General features: G+C 35.4%; 1 protein-coding gene across 5 annotated transcripts in view; it reads right to left on the minus strand.

Annotated features, from left to right (window-relative positions):
* The window catches only part of MICU3 (mitochondrial calcium uptake family member 3), a 111,059-nt gene that overhangs the window by 28,161 nt on the left and 62,918 nt on the right, over positions 1-19,980 (minus strand). For 3 of the 5 annotated variants that reach the window (XR_006294197.1, XM_043560172.1, XM_043560204.1), the window contains exons 4-8: positions 19,132-19,210; positions 15,307-15,354; positions 12,407-12,489; positions 9,764-9,835; positions 6,598-6,636 (exon numbers count right to left, since the gene is read on the minus strand). Coding sequence is in view for 4 of the 5 variants with exons in the window: in XM_043560172.1 (XP_043416107.1) it covers positions 6,598-6,636; positions 9,764-9,835; positions 12,407-12,489; positions 15,307-15,354; positions 19,132-19,210 (321 nt within the window). In the remaining variant the exon portion in view is untranslated. The remainder of the gene's footprint in view (positions 1-6,597; positions 6,637-9,763; positions 9,836-12,406; positions 12,490-15,306; positions 15,355-19,131; positions 19,211-19,980) is intronic. The other 2 variants (XM_043560194.1, XM_043560183.1) reach the window with 2 other exon arrangements.

A 19,980-nucleotide genomic window follows, 5' to 3' on the forward strand; every position in this document is an offset into this window, starting at 1 on the left:
ATAAAAACAGCCAGAAAACTGGAATGATATCATAATTTGCTGAGAATAAATGTCAACCTACAACAATAGATCTAGTAAGGTTATTTTCCAAATAAGGGCACAGATATATGTATGTATGTATGTGTGTGTGTGTGTGTGTGTGTGTGCGCGCGTGTGTGTGTGTGTGTGTGTGTGTGTGTGTGTGTGTGTGTTTAGATGGTTAAAAGGTATAAACTTCTAGTTATAAAGATAAGTAAGTCCTGGGGATGTAAGGTACAACATGGTGACTATAGTTAATAACATTGTACTGTATAATGGAAGTTGCTAAGAGAGTAGTTCTGAGCACAAGGAAAACAATTTCTAACAATCTGAAGTGACAGAGGTCAACTAAACTTATTGTGGTAATCACTTTGCAATATATACATATATCAAATTATGTCATACACATTAAACTGATACAGTGTTATATGTCAATTATATCTCAATAAAATTAGGAAAAAATAAGGGCAAAATGAAAACATTTCCAGGGGGACCCTCAGTTGAAGATAAACTTTCTGAGATTAAGACTGTGAGATTTAGGAGGGATGAGGTTAAAAAGGGGATTAATAAATGGCAGATATATAAGTAATTCTAAACTAACACTGATAGTATATATTTAAGAAGCCTAATTTGAAGGATTTAAAAAAATGAAAAAAACCCAAACTTCGTACAAGTTCAAGTGTCCAGGCCAGGAGGGGAATGGGAGATACCAAAGCACTTTAAGACTATTTTTTAGGGAAGAGGTGAAGATATGGCATATCTAAGACTTCATTACCATAAGTATACTTATGGATATTTATGGAAATATAGTGAATGTCTTCTTAACTAATATAGGAAAATAAAGAGGAAAAATAGTGAAAATAGAGGAAATATAGTGAATGTCTTTTAAACTAATGTAGAGGAAAATAAAAAGGAAAAATTAACCTTAGTTAATTCAAAAGAAAGGTAAGAAAGGAGAAGAGTATATGGAATGGCTAAAATAAATCTAAATAAATTAATAATCCCAGTAATGTAAATTGACTGTAATTTTCAAAAGCACAAATTATCACCCCACATAAAAAAGAACCAATAAAATACATAAAACATATGCTTTTAAAAAAGACGTATCAGGGGCGCCTGGGTGGGTCAGTCAGTTAAGCATCTGACTCTTGACTTGGGCTCGGACAATGACCTTACGGTTTCTGAGTTTGAGGCCCACATTGGGCTCCATGCTTACAGCGCACGGCCTGCTTGGGATGCTCTCTCTCCCTCTCTCTCTCTCTGCCTCTCTCTCTCTCTCTCTCAAAAATAAATAAACTTAACATAAAAAAGACACATCAAAATGTAAGGAGAGAGACTGAAAAAGATGTACTAGGCTTCCATTAATGACAGCCAACCTTCTCATTAATAACTGAAAAAGCTGGACAGAACACAAAGTAGATACGTCTTCTTACAAGCATCGTAGAGACATTATTTGTCTCCGCTGCTGTGTAGACTGATGGTGCCAAAGCAATGGTGGGGAGACCTGCTTGCTCGCTGCCTTAGTACAAGAACAGCACTGGTACCAAAGACCAAAGTCATGACATTCTTCAGTTCCATATACTCATGTGAAAAAAACTTCACTTAAGAATGTATTTGCTGTCAATGTATCTGCTGCACTTGCATATTAATAGTTATAAAATACAATTTTTTAAATTCACCTGTGAGCACACGCCTCTTTAATATTCACTGGGATGAAACTAGGAGCATAAAACACTTCTGTGTTCTCCAGCACAGCGGTTGTCTTGAGAAAAAGCCTGTGTGCAAGGGCTTGTGTTGCAAGGTGAACTGGTCACTTTTTTTAGGAACTGTCATTTTTGCTTGGAAGAACAGTGGATAGAAAAACTACAGTTATTCAGACTGGTATCTGGCAGACATTTTTTTGAACCAAGCACGCCTGTCACTTCGAGGGAAACGAATGATAGCATTTGTTGCCAAAATAACGTGACTGCAGCCGACTGAACGCAGAAGCAGCCACGAGAAACCAGCTGTCTTCTATTAGACCAGACACTACACAGGTTTGTGAAGAATGTGAAATACCACTCTCCTCACAACGTTTTTAAAGTTACTTTAAAACAAGGTTTATGTTTATTATTTTTAAATGGATTAATAAATACATTTAAACTTCTCGGTGTTAATTTCTAATATGGCAAGTATGGATACAACCAACATAAACCAAAGCTCTTTCGGGTCCTCTATAATTTTCAACAACGTAAAGGGATCGCGAGAACAAAAATGTTCGAGGAGTGCTGCTTACAGCAACAAAAGGGAGTGAACTAGGACTGGATGCAACAGTGTAAATGACACCAACAATCTGTCGGGTCAAAGAAGCAGAAACAGAAAAACTCCTGTAATATGATCCCATTCATACGAGGCGCAAAAATGGGTCAAACTAAACCACGTTGTTGAGGGTGCATTAAGTAGGTGGTAAACCCACACGGCAAAGCAGTGATTTACATAAAAGTCATGATTGTGGTTATCTTACGGAGGAAGGGGAGGGATTGTGACTGGAAAGACCTATGAAGGGGTGTCTGGGGGCACGGCAATTTTTTATTTACTGATCTGTGGGTTATATTTTTATTATTATTACTTATTTTATATTTACATTTTATTTGCCATAAGTTTCTGAACTAAAAAATATATTGTATTTTTTATTTTTTTAAGTTCGTTTTTATTTATTTTGAGGGAGAGTTGGAGCAAGTGGGGGAGGGGCAGAGAGAGAGGGAGACAGAATCACACGCAGGTTCCTTGCTATCAGCACAGAGCCCGTTGCGGGGCTTGAACCCACAAACCGTGACATCATGACCTGAGCCGAAATCAGGAGCCAGATGCTTAAATGACTGAGGCATCCCTGAACTAAAAAATATATTTTATAACTAAGGGAAAGCTTCATCATTACTACAGGAAAAAACAGAAAACGAAACAAAATATGGGGTGCCAGGGTGGCTCAGTCAGTTAAGCGTCTGACTTTGACTCAGGTCATGATCTCACAGTTTGTGAATTCGAACCCTACGTTGGGCTCTGTGCTGACAGCTGAGTCTGGAGCCTGTTTCAGATTCGGATTTTGTGTCTCCCTCTCTCTCTCTCTCTCTCTCTGCCCCCCCCCCCCCCAGCTTGTGTGCTCTCTCTCTCTCAAAAATACAAATAAACTCAAAAAAATAAAAAATAATGCAAAATATTAATAAGACTAGAGGTGATATATTTATTTTGACAACTATATTGATTTTCAGGCAAAAAAAAACCCCATTTCTAGAGATCTGGGGATAGTATATAAAGACACAATTCAATTAACTAAGAAGATGTAAGAAATCTATATTCTTGTGAGAGGCAGTAACAATGCTTCAAAATATATAAAATTTAAAAATAACAGAATTACAAGCAGAAATTAGGTCTATTGTTGTAATGTATAATTTAAAATACTAATTGACAGAGCAAGCTGACAAAAACATTAATAATGATAGAGGTTTAAAACACATATTAACATGTTTGATCTTATGCAGAATACAACCCTGCACCCCATATTGGAGAATACAGAGACACTGTTTTAGTCATGTCAAAAACTGTATAAAAACTGGTGCATTTTCTGACTACAATGGAATCAGAGTAATTAAAACAATCTTTAAAAAAGTTTTTAAAAATCAAATAGGGTATTTCAAAGTAAAATATACTTGATTTTGCACTATTTATTCTTTTGCATTTTTTACATTTATTTTCATTGCTGTGGCCAGATAATCAAGAGCTGAATATATGAGAAACACGGAAAGAATCACAGATGTTTGCAACAGAAAAGGCAACAAGGTAACTATATTCTTGGATACAAAGGAGTATGCTCAACCTTATAGGATGGCAAGAAATAATCTGACATAACACAGGCAGAATCTACTGTGAGGGTGATTGAATTTTGTAAGAGGCTCTTACAGAGGCCACAGAATCTCTCTATAGTCAAAGTTATGAGGGTCCCTGCACCTTTCCTGAAGGAACTTCTTCCTAAGGTAGGATCTGCAGTGGTATTCAGCTCCATGAACTATACTCACACTGTGCACTTTAGCATTCCAGCTGATGTACAATTTTGGAAACTAGCACATAACTGCCAGTAAATTTATAACATTGTACTAATACATTTGTGCACTACATGCATTAATGATATTTGATATAAATTTTCAGGCCAACTGACCTTTTTTTTTAATTGTAAACACATTTTCCTTGTTTGCTTGCATTGTTTTGAAAATAATCATACCTTTCTGAGCAAAAACTGCTCTATCAGAGGGAAAAAAAGTCAGTTTATATAACCAACTAAGACCTAAGGGAGTTAAAAAGTCATGTAATCCATTTAATAAGACTGGATAAAAATGACACCAAGTTACACCACTTTAAAATATGTATTTTATATTATTAGATGGAAAAAATATTTTCAGTTAAAATACATGATAAAAAATTTTAAAATATTACAATAAGATGAAAATCATATATTTGCTTTCTTATTTTTTTTTTAAATTTGTTTTTTTTTCAACGTTTATTTATTTTTGGGACAGAGAGAGACAGAGCATGAACGGGGGAGGGGCAGAGAGAGAGGGAGACACAGAATCGGAAACAGGCTCCAGGCTCTGAGCCCTCAGCCCAGAGCCTGATGCGGGGCTCGAACTCCCGGACCGCTAGATCGTGACCCGGCTGAAGTCGGACGCTTAACCGACTGCGCCACCCAGGCGCCCCTATTTGCTTTCTTATTAAATACACAAGCATAATAAAAATGAAATAGACAATTTAAATCTACTTCTCCATATTATTCAACTAATGTCTGAGTGATTGCAATTTGTATGTGTAGTTTAAACTAGAGCTATGTTAGTATCTATTTCCTTTTGACAAGAGTACTCTGAAAATCATCTATATGAAAATCATTTGAGTTTAAAGGAAAAATATAAAATGCCACAGTTGGAAAAATGGCTCATTCAATGACACATGAGATTAGAAAAATAAGTAATAAAGTCACAAGTATTAACATTTATTAAGTTTCACAGTACATATAATCTGTGAGACTTTCCTCTCTCTTTACCTGTCTGCACCCCCCCCCCCCACTCTCTCACTTGTTCTCTTTAAATAAATAAACAAAAAAAAATGGAGGCGCCTAGGTGGCTCAGTTGTTTAAGTGTCTGGTTCTTGGTTTTGGCTCACGTCATGTTCCCACAGTTCATGAGTTCTAGCCCCGCAGTGGGCTCTGCGCTGACAGTGTGGAGCCTGCTTGGGATTCTCTCTCTCCCCCTCTCTCTCGGCCCTTCCCCGCTCTCTCACTTGCTCTCTTTCAAAATAAATAAACAAACTTAAAAAAAATAACCTGTGAGATTTTCATTTTATATATTCTTACAAAGCTTTGAAATGATTAACAGAGGAACATTAAAATTTTCAAGAAAATGGAAAACTGTATTTAATGGAAAAAGTAGTGAACTTTGTAGTAAAAATTTAAAACACTTGTAAGGTGTCAAAACAAGTAGTCAGAAGAGTCCCATGGACTTGGGTTGTTCTCCAACCCATTCTAGGTCCATTCCTTGTGACTGAAGCAAGATAACCGTGGATTTATTTTATGTTGAATCATCCTCCAGTGTATGTTCAAAGCTAGAACAGAGTTAATTTTTATAGTTTGGAATTCTGGCTAAGTCTCCGACACAGGAGACCGCACGCCTGCTTTGCACACTGTAACTCTAACACTTTCAGCAGGAGACGGAGTCAGTAACCCTGAACTCAGGGGCTTCTCTCAGGGGGACTTTGTTTACTGAAGGATCCTTCTAAATGACTTAAGGATCCTTGGGGAAACTAAATGAACTGTGCATGTTTACATTCAAAAGGGGCCATGGCCTATATGCTCCATTGTTAGTAGCTGGGATAACCAACAAGCTCTGAGTTTCCAGGAGGAAGGAAAGGAGAAGAAAACTGAGCATAAGCATATATGGAAGATCCTTTGCAGAATTGTCAACTTTTTCAAGAAAAGAAGAGTCTGAAAGTGGTAATCCTCTTTGAGAAATAACATGATATATTAAACATGTCAAGTATCATACCAGACTTTTGTACAGACCACAGGCCATAGGCAGGCATTCAAGATTTTAGAAAAATTTTACAGAAATAGTGATGACCAAGAAAAGTCTATCTATTAATATTCCTCTTTATCAGAACTGAGAAAGACTGTTATCAGATGGAGAGATCTAGTACTTAAAATACCTGTGTTGTGCAGGAGCATAGCCTGAGAATCTGCTCCATAATTTGTATTTAACTCTTCAAATACTGCTGAAAAATATAAAATTTTGATTATTCTATCAGAGCTTTTGGTAGTTGTTCACTCACCTTTCCCTTATTTTAATCTAAAGTTAAAGATATACACCTGCTTTGTAAATTTTAGTCTTCTTATAAATCTAGGAAGGAAATAAAAAAAATTGGCTTGGCCGCACCTTATTATATTCAATAAATTCCTCAACATTTTCAATAGTAGATATAGCTGGGTACAAAGAAATAACATCATCAAGTACAACAGGTGAGGGATATTTACATAAAGAACATTTAAAGTATTGTACATACACTATTAGTAGGAGAATGGTATCCATAAAGTTGAAGACGCTGACATAGAGCACAAAGGGCCAAATGAAGTGTCACATTTCAGAATGAACCCAAGTATAGCAAAAGAAAAAAAGAAAAAGACGACAAAATAATCAATTAGGAAGGGCAAATCATTATGCTACATTCTAAATAGAGCACACACACAATACAAGTGGGATAAATGTTAAAGATGAGTAGCAAAGTTTTTCAAATTTCACACAATTAAATATTAAGTGAATCTGCTCATTTCAACCATCTTCATTTTAACTTTCTGACAGAACTATGGCTTTGAGTAAAACACTCCTCTGAAGTACACGGTTCTACTGAGACGCTTCAGCAATTCCATATGGATTAGGGGAAAACTCCAGATGTGGCAGCATGGTAGTGGATATGGTATGAGACACCTGCAGTGGAATCTTGTTCTGCTCTTTTTAGTGCCATGACCTGAGGCAAGTCAATGAAGCTCTCTAAGATGGCTTCCTCCTCTGGAAAACAGTATGAAACTTACCTGCAGAAATGTAATGAGGACTAAATGGGAGCAACACTTATAATGGACATAGCACAGAGTGTCTCAAGATATGTTGTTTCCCTCTTGACTTCCGAAGCACAGTTTTATTTCATGAGGATTTAGTATATTTCATATACTGTTAAGTGGCGACATGTTTTAGCTCATTTGATCCCCATAACAATCACATGTGGCCATTACTCCTATTATCCCCATGGCACAAATGAAGAAACTGAGGCACACAGAGGCTAGGACCTGTTCAAGGTCAGGCAGATAATGAATGGCAGAGCTGATACTCAAACTCTGAAAATCTGGCTCCTGAGCCTGTGCTCTACTGTCTCTCTAATGTAATCAATGTTATTTTCACTATAAGCTAAATTTCAATTGCTTAAAGATTCAAAAATCTTACCAGTTCAGATTTGCATTATTTAAAATGTGGCATCTATTAACAATAGATTACCATAGAGAGCTGTATTGTCTTAGAGTGCTGTTTATTTAGTTCAGAGGCTGTCTAAAGACTATTTCTGAATTGCTTTAAGAAATAGTTCTGATGGCTAAATTATACAAATAAATTTCAAGAGCACTAATTAAACTCTGTAAGGTAAATACCTATGAAGTACCTGTGGAGATCAATGGCTTTAGTGTTTCCTTATATATAAACAAGCTATACAGTATATTACTTATAAGTCACTTTTATCTGTTCTTTAAAACAAGTCTCCTCCATGTATTTCCTAGAGGAAGCTTCAGTGACCTATATGCATATAAAATTATACAATTTAGGGTATGTTGATATAACTTAAGTTTCAAATTCGGATAGACTTTCCCTAATTAATCAAAGTTAATAAGGTTTTACTATATCGCTATTATGAACTATTTTCATTAAACCAGCATTAAATTCACTATTCCTGGGCTGCAATAAAGCTCAGAGCCAAGCTTTGTGCTGACAATGTAGCTTTTCCCAGTGTGGTTTGTCTGCTGTCATTGCTCCCTTTTCTCTCTCCCTTTGTTACTTGACTTACGTATTTTAGTAAATGTTAATGATTAGAACAGCACTGTGTTTTCCTTGCAAGATTCACAAGCCCTTTCTGACAGCAGTATAGATAAATAAATAAACAAAACTGTTAAATTTTTGAAACTAATGTAAACATTGTGTTTCAACTATACTGAAAAAAAAAGCCAGTTAAATTTCTGTCCATTGAAATATGATCTATTCTGTTCCCGAGGTATAGCAAAAGATTAATCAACATAATTCAGCCTCCTAAATGATATTTTATTAACAATTTGCTTATGCAGTTAAATATAGTTAATCTATCCAAATTAAAATAACTTCTTACACTTTCCATATATTATCTACAGAAAATAAAATTTACGAAGGTATTTAGTTCTCCATGTTATTGCTAACACTCTAAAAAAATGGCATTATAGAGCTAATTCATGTGGGATTTATGAATTATAATTTGAAAATCACGAGACCTGAATTAGAGAACTCATAATGCCCCTTTTAATACCTGACTAACATTATAACCAGCTCTTTGATTTTGTAAGAGTGTCTTCCATAAGCTTTGTCAATTAGAATACTGAGGGTGACTCAACAAAAACTGATAATTATATCACAGTCAAATAGCTTATGAAATAATAAGTATTCCATAATCCTGATAATCTGCTTTTATTAATGTAAATATAAATACACAATCTATTGGGATTAAATATGGCACCATCTGCTACAGATAATACATGTTTTTTTAAAAAAACGTGAAATATATCCTTATAACAATGAGAATAATAAAAAATGTTGCAGCTCTCTAGGTAGACCAACTAAGCTGCTGCACAGGGCCACTAATTTAAAATGAAACAATCTTCACTTACATCTCAACAAAACTGTGTTTCTGCTATCTAAGGACCAGACGAAGAAATAGGCTATAATGGTTAAAGTACAGATCTGGAGCTGCCCAACCATGGACTCAAATCTTAGCTTGCCATAATTACAGATAATAAGGTAACTAATTTAACTGGTGGGCCGACAAGCATCCAGCACAGTCCCTGAGAGTAAGATCTCAGCACCTGTTGGTTATTTGCATTATGTGAGCCTGGGATACTGTCGGGCGGAAATACTTGGGACAAACAGAAAGAAAACTGGTAGGGAAATGGAGGCAAAGGCTGCTTAACTCTACCTTCAGAGTAAGTTGAAAACATTACTCACCCCAGAAGAATCTTTTATTTCTAAGAACTCAAAAAAATATATCATTTCCTTGGTTTTGCTTCAACATCCATATTGTTACAGTGCCACTAAAGCCACTCACATGTAGAATTAAATCTTTGCAATTCACCTTTAAATTTTTTCATGCATAATGATCTGTATTCGTCTATTATATGATATACCCTTCAAATCTCATGGAAAACAACAATATGGATGAAAATGAAAAAATGCATGTGATTATGGACACAGATGTTTAATATCAATATTTAAGATAATATTGATACAGATGCATAGAAATCTGAAGCAGTTTTCCTACGTAAGAACTTTAGGAAGCTTTCCTGCAAGGGATAGCTGTAAAGTTACCCACTGTAGTTCTTGTTTCTCAGCACGAATAAAACGACTCTCAGCTAGAAGGCCCACCTGAAACTACCATAAATTATTCTTACCAGCATTGCACGCTTTTCTTCATCTCCTTTAGTTTCTCTCTTTTCATTTTTTTTCCTGAATATCTCTTGAAGCTGACAAAGAAAGTGATCAAGAATCAAATATCCAGTGAGTTTCCGGAGCCCCACTTACCACCCTGTGCTAGGTATATTCTAAAAACATCTACCGAGAACATTCATACTGCTACAGATATATTTTCTGGTACCAATTTTTTTTTCCTGAGAAAAAGAAAACACACCCTTGGCTACTGGCAACCTATGGTTAAGTTAAATGTACAAGATTATAGCTTTACTTTATCTCTAAGACATAGAGACAGGGAGTCTGTGACCCACAAATAAAAAAGCCTACTGGGGTATAAAGAAAACTGGAACAGAATTCAGGATTGTGGTTTGCAGCCCATCTTCTGTCACTAACTTCATGATGGTGAACAGGTCACTCATCCCTCACGAGGCCCCAGTTTGCTCACGTGGAATGAGATGGCCTCGGAAGTCCTTTTCAGGTAACCGAATGCTGGTGGGAGCGAGGGCTCTGCCTATAACCCCTTGAGTAGTTAGTCTAATCATTCACGGAATGTTTTCCACATCCAGAACAAGGAGGTAACTCCTTCCCTTACAGGAATATTTTTTTTTTCTCCAGCTTTATTGAGGTGTAATCGCCAGGTCTTGTAAGAATGTTGTGCAGAGTAAATATTACACATAGTTACTCAGCACATTGCCTGTCACAGAGTAACTTCTCAAGAGATGTCATTTATTATTATTAATGCTGTTATTTCCTCTTTAAAATTCTATTTTACAAAGGGAAGCCTAATCCTACCTCTATCACAGCTTTCTGGTGAGGTCAGTATTCTTGTCTGTGTAACCTGAACAGCTATCTCAACTCTTCATTTCGTAAGGCAATAGTTGAAAGTCAGATGAAATGTATTACCTCCCAACATAGGTAATAACACAAATACAGTACAAAATATAAATGATTTTGTGAACAAGTACATTTATCTCCACACTTTTTCTTTGTGAAAAGAGTTTTCAGCAAAGGTTATTAATAGTCATTTCATAAATAGGCAGGATAATCCTAGATTTTAGACTCTAACAACTAAGTTAGCTCAACTCTACCTCCTTCTTTCAGGAATTCTTTGCTGTCTACAAACTAAAACAACAAACAAAACCCATCACACCTGAGGCAGCAGTACAGCCACCACAAAGGCAAGGAGCACACCGTCGCTTTCACAAGAGTAAAGAGCAGAAGCCGTGGTCCTGCATGAACGTTTTTACCTCCCGTCTCCACAGACAGCTTTCCAAAGGACATCTCTATACAGACAACTTTCAATGGACTGAGTTCCAAAAGTTAATCTTTTAATCAATGGGGTAGAACTTGGAAGTTTCTACAGAAAGTTTATTAAAAATTATTTAGAGTACTAGGCCTATTCTGAAAGTCCTAAAATGGAGTTTTATGCTATCATAACAAAACCATATTAAACTAAATCTGTTGACTTTAGGATGGTAAGAACATATCTCTACCTTTGCACTGAACCTGAAAACTCTTACCCCCCTCCCCCCCATCATCCTGGAAAACACTGGAATGAGGGGTCTGTTGTGGTTCCCGGTCCAATGGCCTGGTTCAGGGACTGTCCGAGCGAGGGCTGCATGGGTGTTAGAGGAAGCCATGAGACAGATCCCAGCAAGTAGTGGCTTGCTTCTTTTTGAATGGCTACTAATTAGCCTTCGACAAGGATTTTTATCTCTTCTCTTTCCTACCACAGAAAAGAATGATTTCATAGTTTCTCTTCCATGTTCCAGCCTCTGAGGAAAATACTAAGCTGTTTAAGAGGTTTTTTGAGGGATTTTTAATGGCTGGTTACAAAGGAAAATATAAAACAAAATGGCTATTTATATGCCATCTTTCTCTTTTCTTTTTACTAGGGCCTAAGGGTATATATCTTGTTACTGGAAGGATCTCTACTTTGAGGGGAGAAAAACAGACATTTTTGACATAGAAATAGATGCAGAATCCCTGGGTGAAAAGAAATAGAAGATTCTAGAAGTGGGAGGTGGTAAGATGAGTGAGCAGCTGTGATGTTGCCACACCAGCACCAGTCCTGTGTCGGTCGGGTGAGAAAGACTGAAGGTGAATACCTAAGAACAATCTTCCTCTCCCCACTTTACATCAGACCTCATTCAAAGACAGGAGAAGGGAATAGGAAAATGGGGACCAGACCAGAACACAAGGCAGTGATAAATGGAAGAGAAAAGCAGAAAGAAAAACCACAGATCCGATCATGAGGAGGAAGGGAAGTTCCTGTGGCAAAAAGCTGTGGTTGGGGGCACTGAGAAGATGGGGTCTGAGACTAACTGAGCACAGACAACACCCCCAGACTGCTCGTTACCCACCCACTGGGAAATATCAGGCTCATTTCAAATGCTCAGAAAGCGTGTAACAACTATAATCACCTTTATATAATGAATATAATTTATATATTTTTTAATATGAAAATTATTTAACGTACATAAGAATATACTTCTTTATTAAATTAAGGTGAAAGCATATTTTTTTCACTCTTCCTTCCACATTATTTCAAATAATGCAAAAACATAAGAATATAAATATTCAATACTTAACTACTGATAAAATGCAGCATATAATATACATACCACCAAAAATTCCTTTTTGTCCACCATCTCATTACCATCGGTGTCAAACATGTTGAAAGCTATTCTAAATCCTGCATGTGGCTCTGCCAGAAAAAATAGAAAAGTACTTGTGAAATGAAAAAATGTTTATAAAGTACAGTTGTAAGCAGTTATGTATATACTGTACAAAAATACTTTCTTTAACCAAGGATTTAAAAGCAGCATGTTACTATTAGTTAAATATAAGAAAAGCTATATATGTATACATATTTCTGCTTCCTGTATTAGCACACTTAGTAACAAAATTGATAATACACTCTAGAAGTATTTGTGTGGTAACTGTTGCATAGCACAGACAGTAAAATTTAACTACCTTACTTGCAAAAATAAATACTTCTTTTTGTTATCCAAAGTCTGTCAGTTTTTTTAAAAGGGAAATATCAAATCATCGCATATGTTCAACTACTTAGAGTGAAAGAAAAAAGTTAAAACATGACACAATGGACCAGTTGTAATTCTTAGGGAAATTATTGTGCAAATGACCTATGAAAATAAATGTCAAGCACAAGATATTACATATCTGAGTTTAAACCTCTAGAAGCCTCAAAAACAGAAATATCAAATAAAAGAGGCTTGAATAATTCTCAATTCCCCCCAAATACAAGGAACAATTGCTTTTCTGAGAAAGACATACTTTTACACACTAAGAGCTGCTTTAAAGTTATGAATCTTATAAGGAGGTTCAATATCTTTTCCCTTCTAAAGCATAAAGAAGAAAACTTGAACGTGTCCTTCAAAGAGAAGCTCAGTACACATGCCTTTTAGAAACGTCTGACCCTTTCTTTTGAGATGCCGTGCAAAAAGTTTGGAAGAGAGGCCTCCCACAGATACATTTGGTATTTACCTGTTGTAAAACCTTGAAGCTAGCAAAAGAGAAGCACGTTACCCTACTTTCTTAACTGGTAATAGCTGTCTCTAATGGAAACAGAAGCCAGTCTTATATGCAGGCTCATTTCTTGCTTATAGCTTAGGAATGTAAACTTACTTTCATTAGCATTCAGTTGAGAAAGAAATAAAAAATTTCATCATCCCTAATAACCAAGTCTTAAGCTTTCAGATGATCCTGAAAACACACAGACAGGAAGTCCTTACACATACTGCTTGGAAGGGAAAATAAAGTTAAAGCAATAACAAGCAAAGAGGAGAAAATTACAGACAGGTAACACAGATTCCGTAGCCCACTTTGTGTCAGCTCTGTTTTCACGTTTGGTCTTCGTTCTAATCTAAAAAACATCCATAATTTTTCAGTGAAATTCCTGCAAGTTTCTAAAATGGGTCCTGAACTCCAAAGGAAGATTCACTGTGTCCCAGGATCCTAACCCCTCCGTGTAAGCACATGCACCAGGTGTTTTCCTTACACATTTAACCACACCCTGTCCCATCTCAGTAAGTGGCTTCCCTAGCCAGTTCTGTTATATTCTTGCCTATCATTCCGCTGTGTTAGGTATTTCAAATGAATAGTTTTGCAACCAAAGTTGTTCTAGCTGACAATACAGCTTTTTAACAAGTCTCTGAGATACTGGTTGGCACTCCTTTGATTTTCACGGAGTATTCATCATTGACTGGGCTTGAATTGTAATGGCTTTCCAGTCTGAAACAACCTCAGACAGTTGTATTACCACTAACCACCATACAACACTTCTCGTGCTTCAGCACCAACATTTTAATTTTGAGTTCGGAAGAAAAAAATGCAAAAAAGAATAAAGGATAATTTTTGAAACACACGTACTCCCCCCCAAACTTCCTACGATAGAACTCCAACATAACACCATTCGTTAGTAAATTTAGAGTAACAAAGTGGCTCTGAATTTTCTGATCATAGAGGTACAAGGAATTTTATGACTTGTTTCTAATGACAGAGTTTCACTGATACTCTTGTTCCCATCCATCTCCACATATCCCCACAAACAGAAATCCGTCTAGAGATATTCTTTCATTTACTCTCTTTCACTCATTCACCAATTAGTTTTTTGAGAGGTGACCAGGTGCTAGACACTGTTCTTGATGCAGAAATGGACAAAAAAGAGAAAACCTTTGCCATCATGGACCTTGCATTCAAGTATGGGGAGAAAGACAAGAACACATAAACCAATAAACGAATCCTTTCAAATAGTTTTAAGTGCTATGAAGAAAATAAAGCACGGTAAAGGGAGAAAAAGGGAGCGGTAGGAGAGGGAGGATGGTCGGGAAAGGTTCACATTTCACATTTCAAAAGAAACCTGGATAATGTTTGTTATCATGAGGATCTTGAGGAGAGAAGCACTGATAGCAGAAAGAGCAGAGAGTACAAATTCCTGAGGTGAGGATTCAAGGAACACAAAAGCCAGGTGGCTGGAGCACAGGGAACTAGAGCAGGTAAGATCCTGCATTAAATGCAATGAAATTTAACTAAAAACACGAGTAAGCCCTCTGTAGATTTCACAAAAACTGCTGCATACGAGAGCAAGAGAGTAACAAAGCTGTTCTAGGATGATGATGGGTATTCTGACACACTCACTAGTTAAAAGACTCATTCTTTCATGCTAGTCTTAAAAAATACGTGATTTCTGTGAGGGTGGCAGGAAATTTACAAATTGCCATCTGACCTGATCTTTAGGCTTTCATGTAGATTAAACCACAAGGATTGATATATGATGTAAAATTTATAACTTATGAGCACTTTATTACTATTCCAGAACCCATAAAAATAGTCACGTTTTTGCCTCTTGATAGTGCTATGCTTAGCATTTGCTGATTTTTGCAAAATAACCATGGATAAACCTAAACTGATTTTCAGTAGTAGGAGAATCTAAGGTTTGTTTTCCAAGATTCTGATTAAAAAAGAAAAATGGATCCAAAAATAGACTTACGAGTACACTTACTTGTTAAAATACACAAGAGAAAAAGATATTCTGTGTAAGAAATCACACCTAGAAGAAAAATAGTATTAGTAATGCTATATATAAAATATTACTTTATATTTAGCAAGTAAAATATTATTATAATATGCAATATTGATAAGGAACTTACCACTTTAAAGAACATGCTAAGTATTGTTTTAAGCAAGACTAAACTATTCTAAAATCATGGCAAAAAAACCCCAAATTTTAATTTGTTTCACAATGCCTCTGTAGAACCCATGTAAAATTCCCATTAATGCTCCTAGGTATTTTGACAAGGAAAGCAAAATTACAATGTTTACTTATAGCTAGCTGTAAACTTGCTGCTAGTTTTCAGTGGATGAATCTAGCATAAAATAAAAAAGCTAAACTGTAAAGTGCTTAAACTTTCAGAAAAAACATTTAGATATTCTTGCTTACAAATCTAATTTCTGTATTGCTTAAAAAATGAAACTTGTCTGCTTTCAAGTTATCATTTATTATTCTTGACAAACTTAATGCTTCTATTAAATGTACTCTTAAGAAATTTTTGTTTTAATTAAATGGCTTACACTTTCTGAATACTGCATCCCGAGTTCTCTATAATCCCAGAATTACAAAGTTCAAAAGGTGTTCAGAGTAAATAAAGATATATATTCTGTTACTCAAATTCTTATTTTTGGGCATAGCACCCCAAACTAGAATTCACGCTTCACTGAATTTCCAAGAGGATCCTGAGAAAATCACAGTCAGGAATAAGTCAATTAACACTTCTCCAGATATCAGATAGTCCTAAAGTTTGGTAAAAGGGTATACAAAAATCCTTAAATAATCAGATCGTGAACCCTGAAACTCCATTTTCCCTGATGCTCTTTGAGGCTCCCCTCTTTGTTACAGAACAAAGAGGACAGGAGTCACTGTCAGGCAGTTTGTCAGAAGACTTGAAGGGAACTAGCTAGAAGCCCTGTGAAAGCATTCCCTTCTTTTGTTTATACTACAATATTGTGACCTATAGACAGATAGTTCTGGTTGACTGCCATGAATGTTATGGGAGAAAGATTCTGGAATGGCCAGCGTATATAAAGATACAATACCTAGATTCCATAGGGATCCCTCATAAAAAAAAAAAAAGAAACAAAGAGAGAGAGAGAGAAAGAAAAGAAAAAAGAAGAAAGAGAAAAAGAGAGAAAGGGAGAAAGGAAGAAAGGAAGAGGAACAGAAAGGAAAATGGGATGGGAAAGGAAGCTCTATGTCTTCACAATCCCATCTCACTGACTGTCGTTCTGACTGACCTGGTGGAATACAGAGATGCTGGTTGGGATAAAGAAGTCTAATAACTACTACACATCTTTTATTTGATAATTAACTCAAGGTTTCCCTCAGGGAATGATTACTTCTTAACAGTGAGAGCACTGATCACAATTATCATGGTAGGTACCCGTCTGTAGGACCAAATGGTTTCTGAGGTGGTGTAATCCACAGGCATGGAGAACAAAGTGAAGCTCATGATATAATTTAATAAAAATGATCAAGGAAAAGAGAAAATACTACTAAACATGAACTGTAACTTCTTAATGCTAATGCTTTCCAATTACAAAAATGGAAAACTATTAAACTGGCCCTTCAATTTATTTTAAGGCCACCCAAGATCAAAAAGTAAAATAAAATAAATACATATGCTAAGCATATAGTAATGCTGTGATCTTTAAAAAAGAGGGTAAGAAAGATGCCAACTAGATTTCTTTTGAAAATTCAACAAAAAAACTTCTAAGGGAAGTTCCTTAAAAACATTATACTATTTAGTTCCTCTATTATGATGCACTACAGTTGGCTGTTATGACTAAGTCTGGATAATGCTTTCATAAATGTTGCATTTCAATTAACTTTTTGTAAAACTGCATTTTCTTGCTGGGAAATATTTTAAGCAGATATAATCCACTTGTAAACTAATCTTTAATAGCTCTAAAGATTTAGCTTTAAAATTCCTTTGCCACTTAAACCTATTTATAAAAAAAGCAAGGCTGCCTGTAACATTCTACTTCGCCTAACCTAAAGGTTCTAAAACTTTTCGGGTATAAGGATTGCTTCAATAATCCAATCACTGTGACACAGCTCTGCACTGTCCTACAGGGTAGCCACTGGCCAGATGTGGCTACCTAAACTTAAAACAATTAAAATTAAACACAATAAAACATTTACTTCCTCAGTTACAGTAGCCACATTTTCAGATCCTTAAAAGCCACATGGGGCTAAGGGCAGTATACTATGGGAGACAAGACAGAAATACAACATTTCCATCACTATACAGATAATTCTGTGGGATAGCACTGAATAGCTCATGTCCCCCGAAAAACATGCTAATATGCATACAACATAAAGAAGATTAGGACAGGCCTAAACCTAGGGCTTCCAGATTTAACACTCTCCTTAACTACAAAGAATTTCCGTCTTCCATGTATTTATTTTTCTTAGATTATACTTGATCCAATTTGTATTTTCCCACTAGAAGTATCAAGTAAATATTTTTAAATTTGCTAACTTCTCTTTCTGAGCTTTGAATTTTCCTGATTCTATCTTCCCACCCTAAGATTTGAATGACCTTTAAGACAACTTCTAGGAAAAAGAATTTCTAAGAGCTTTAAAGATACCATGGCCCTAATTTTAAAACCCTAGTTATGAAAAATCCTACAATAAAAGGTAAAGTGTCTACTCCTTTCAGATTCCATGTCAACTAGGTGAAACCAATTTGAATTTCTAATTCTACTCAGATAAAATATATAGACTATAACTATTCCTTTAAAATATAGGTCTTCATGCTAGAGTATACTATAATTATTTTCAAACCAATAATTGTTCATATAATTTCTTTAACATTTTTATTTTATATACTCTTATACTTGAGCATGTTAAAAAGTGTATTTTTAAGAAAAATTACTTTGTAAGATTAAAGAGATTTTGTTAATTAGTGTTTTCTACAAATATGAACAAAAAGTACAGTGTCAAAGAAAACAGCAATAAAATCAGTATAATTTGATTGCAAGGAAGTGTATGAATCCATGACTTAGACAAATAGATATAGCTAAGATAGTATGATGAAACAGGTGGATTTTGCAGTGAGTGTTGTTTTTAAAAGAAACATGTTCAAACTGGGTGGACAAAAGACTTCCAATAAGTTTTTCATACTGATTACATTTTTAAATATCTATAGTTGCCTGGAAGTAAAATGGAAGGAAGAAAAATAGTTGGAGATCAGTATTTTTAAGAAATGCTTTTGTAAGTAAATATAACCTACATTTCTCTTTTAAAAAAAATTTTTTTTTAACGTTTATTTATTTTTGAGACAGGGAGAGACAGCATGAACGGGGGAGGGTCAGAGAGAGAAGGAGACACAGAATCTGAAGCAGGCTCCAGGCTCTGAGCTGTCAGCACAGACCCTGACGCGGGGCTCGAAGTCACGGACTGGGAGATCATGACCTGAGCCGAAGTTGGATGCTTAACCGACTGAGCCACCCAGGCGCCCCTAACCTACACTTCTCAATATAGTTAAAAAATAATTTTTTGTACTATGAAGGTTCATTTTGTTGTAAAAAATTTGAAAGACATGAATAATATATATATAAGTAAGAACCACCTTTAATCCCACTACCCAGAAACAATCAGTATTAATATTTTACTATTTTTCTTTTCAGTTTTTTCTCTATGCGCACACACACACACACACACACACACACATGAATAAAATTACTTTAAGTATGAGGAAAAAATATATAAATAGTATAAATAATATAGTGTCCATTTAAAAATGCATAAGTATTAAAGTTAATTTACCTCTTTCTTTAAGATTGCGAAAAAGCTTTGAGGATCCTTTCCAAACTGGTGGTGTTTCTGAGAGCATTTGATTTAATTCCTATGACATAAGGTATCATAATATTAATGGTAAACCACTTACTTATAAAATAAATAAAAAGTATTTAAATGCCTATGCATAAAAATTCTTCACTTAAAGGACCTGAGACATGGCTGTATTTATTCTATTCTATATCTGTGGTTCATTCAACCACAAAACTTAGTATTTGCCCACAGTCTAACCATAAAATAAATAATAAAGAAGCTAAGTTAAATTCAATTAGAGCTATCAAAAATTTAAGACAAGTTTAGCAACTGGAAGAATATATATAAAAAAAATCAATTTAAGATAAAACACTGAGTTTCATGAAAGCCATAATTAAGGTGGATTTCCTTATCAAGGTCAGAGATGGTGACCTGGCTTCACATACTATCTCTTCTCTGTAGCCGTCTTGGATTTAAGGAGCTGGAAGAAGTAAATGGACAGAGGGTCATACTGGGAAAGAATGAGTAATATTTTAGTAGTGACTCAAAGAATGGTGACATCAGATGAAGCAGGAGTTCAAGGGTACTGAGTTATGGTGGCCACTTTCAATTTTTTTTTCTAATTTTAATTTAAATATTCAGTAAAAAACACAGACTGCAATTGCTTAGTCTGCCTTTTTAAAAATCAAACTATCACAGCAGGTTGGGGAACTAGTTTGAAAATTTAAACATTTGAATCATTGCTCAGACACCAAAGGAATTCTGAATTTATTGTTAATACTTAGTTAAAAATAATTAAATGAAAATTATATTTTGGTTAATTGTGAAGAAAAATTATTAAGGGAT

The sequence above is a fragment of the Prionailurus bengalensis genome, chromosome B1 (assembly GCF_016509475.1).
Source record: "Prionailurus bengalensis isolate Pbe53 chromosome B1, Fcat_Pben_1.1_paternal_pri, whole genome shotgun sequence".
NCBI lineage: Eukaryota > Metazoa > Chordata > Mammalia > Carnivora > Felidae > Prionailurus > Prionailurus bengalensis.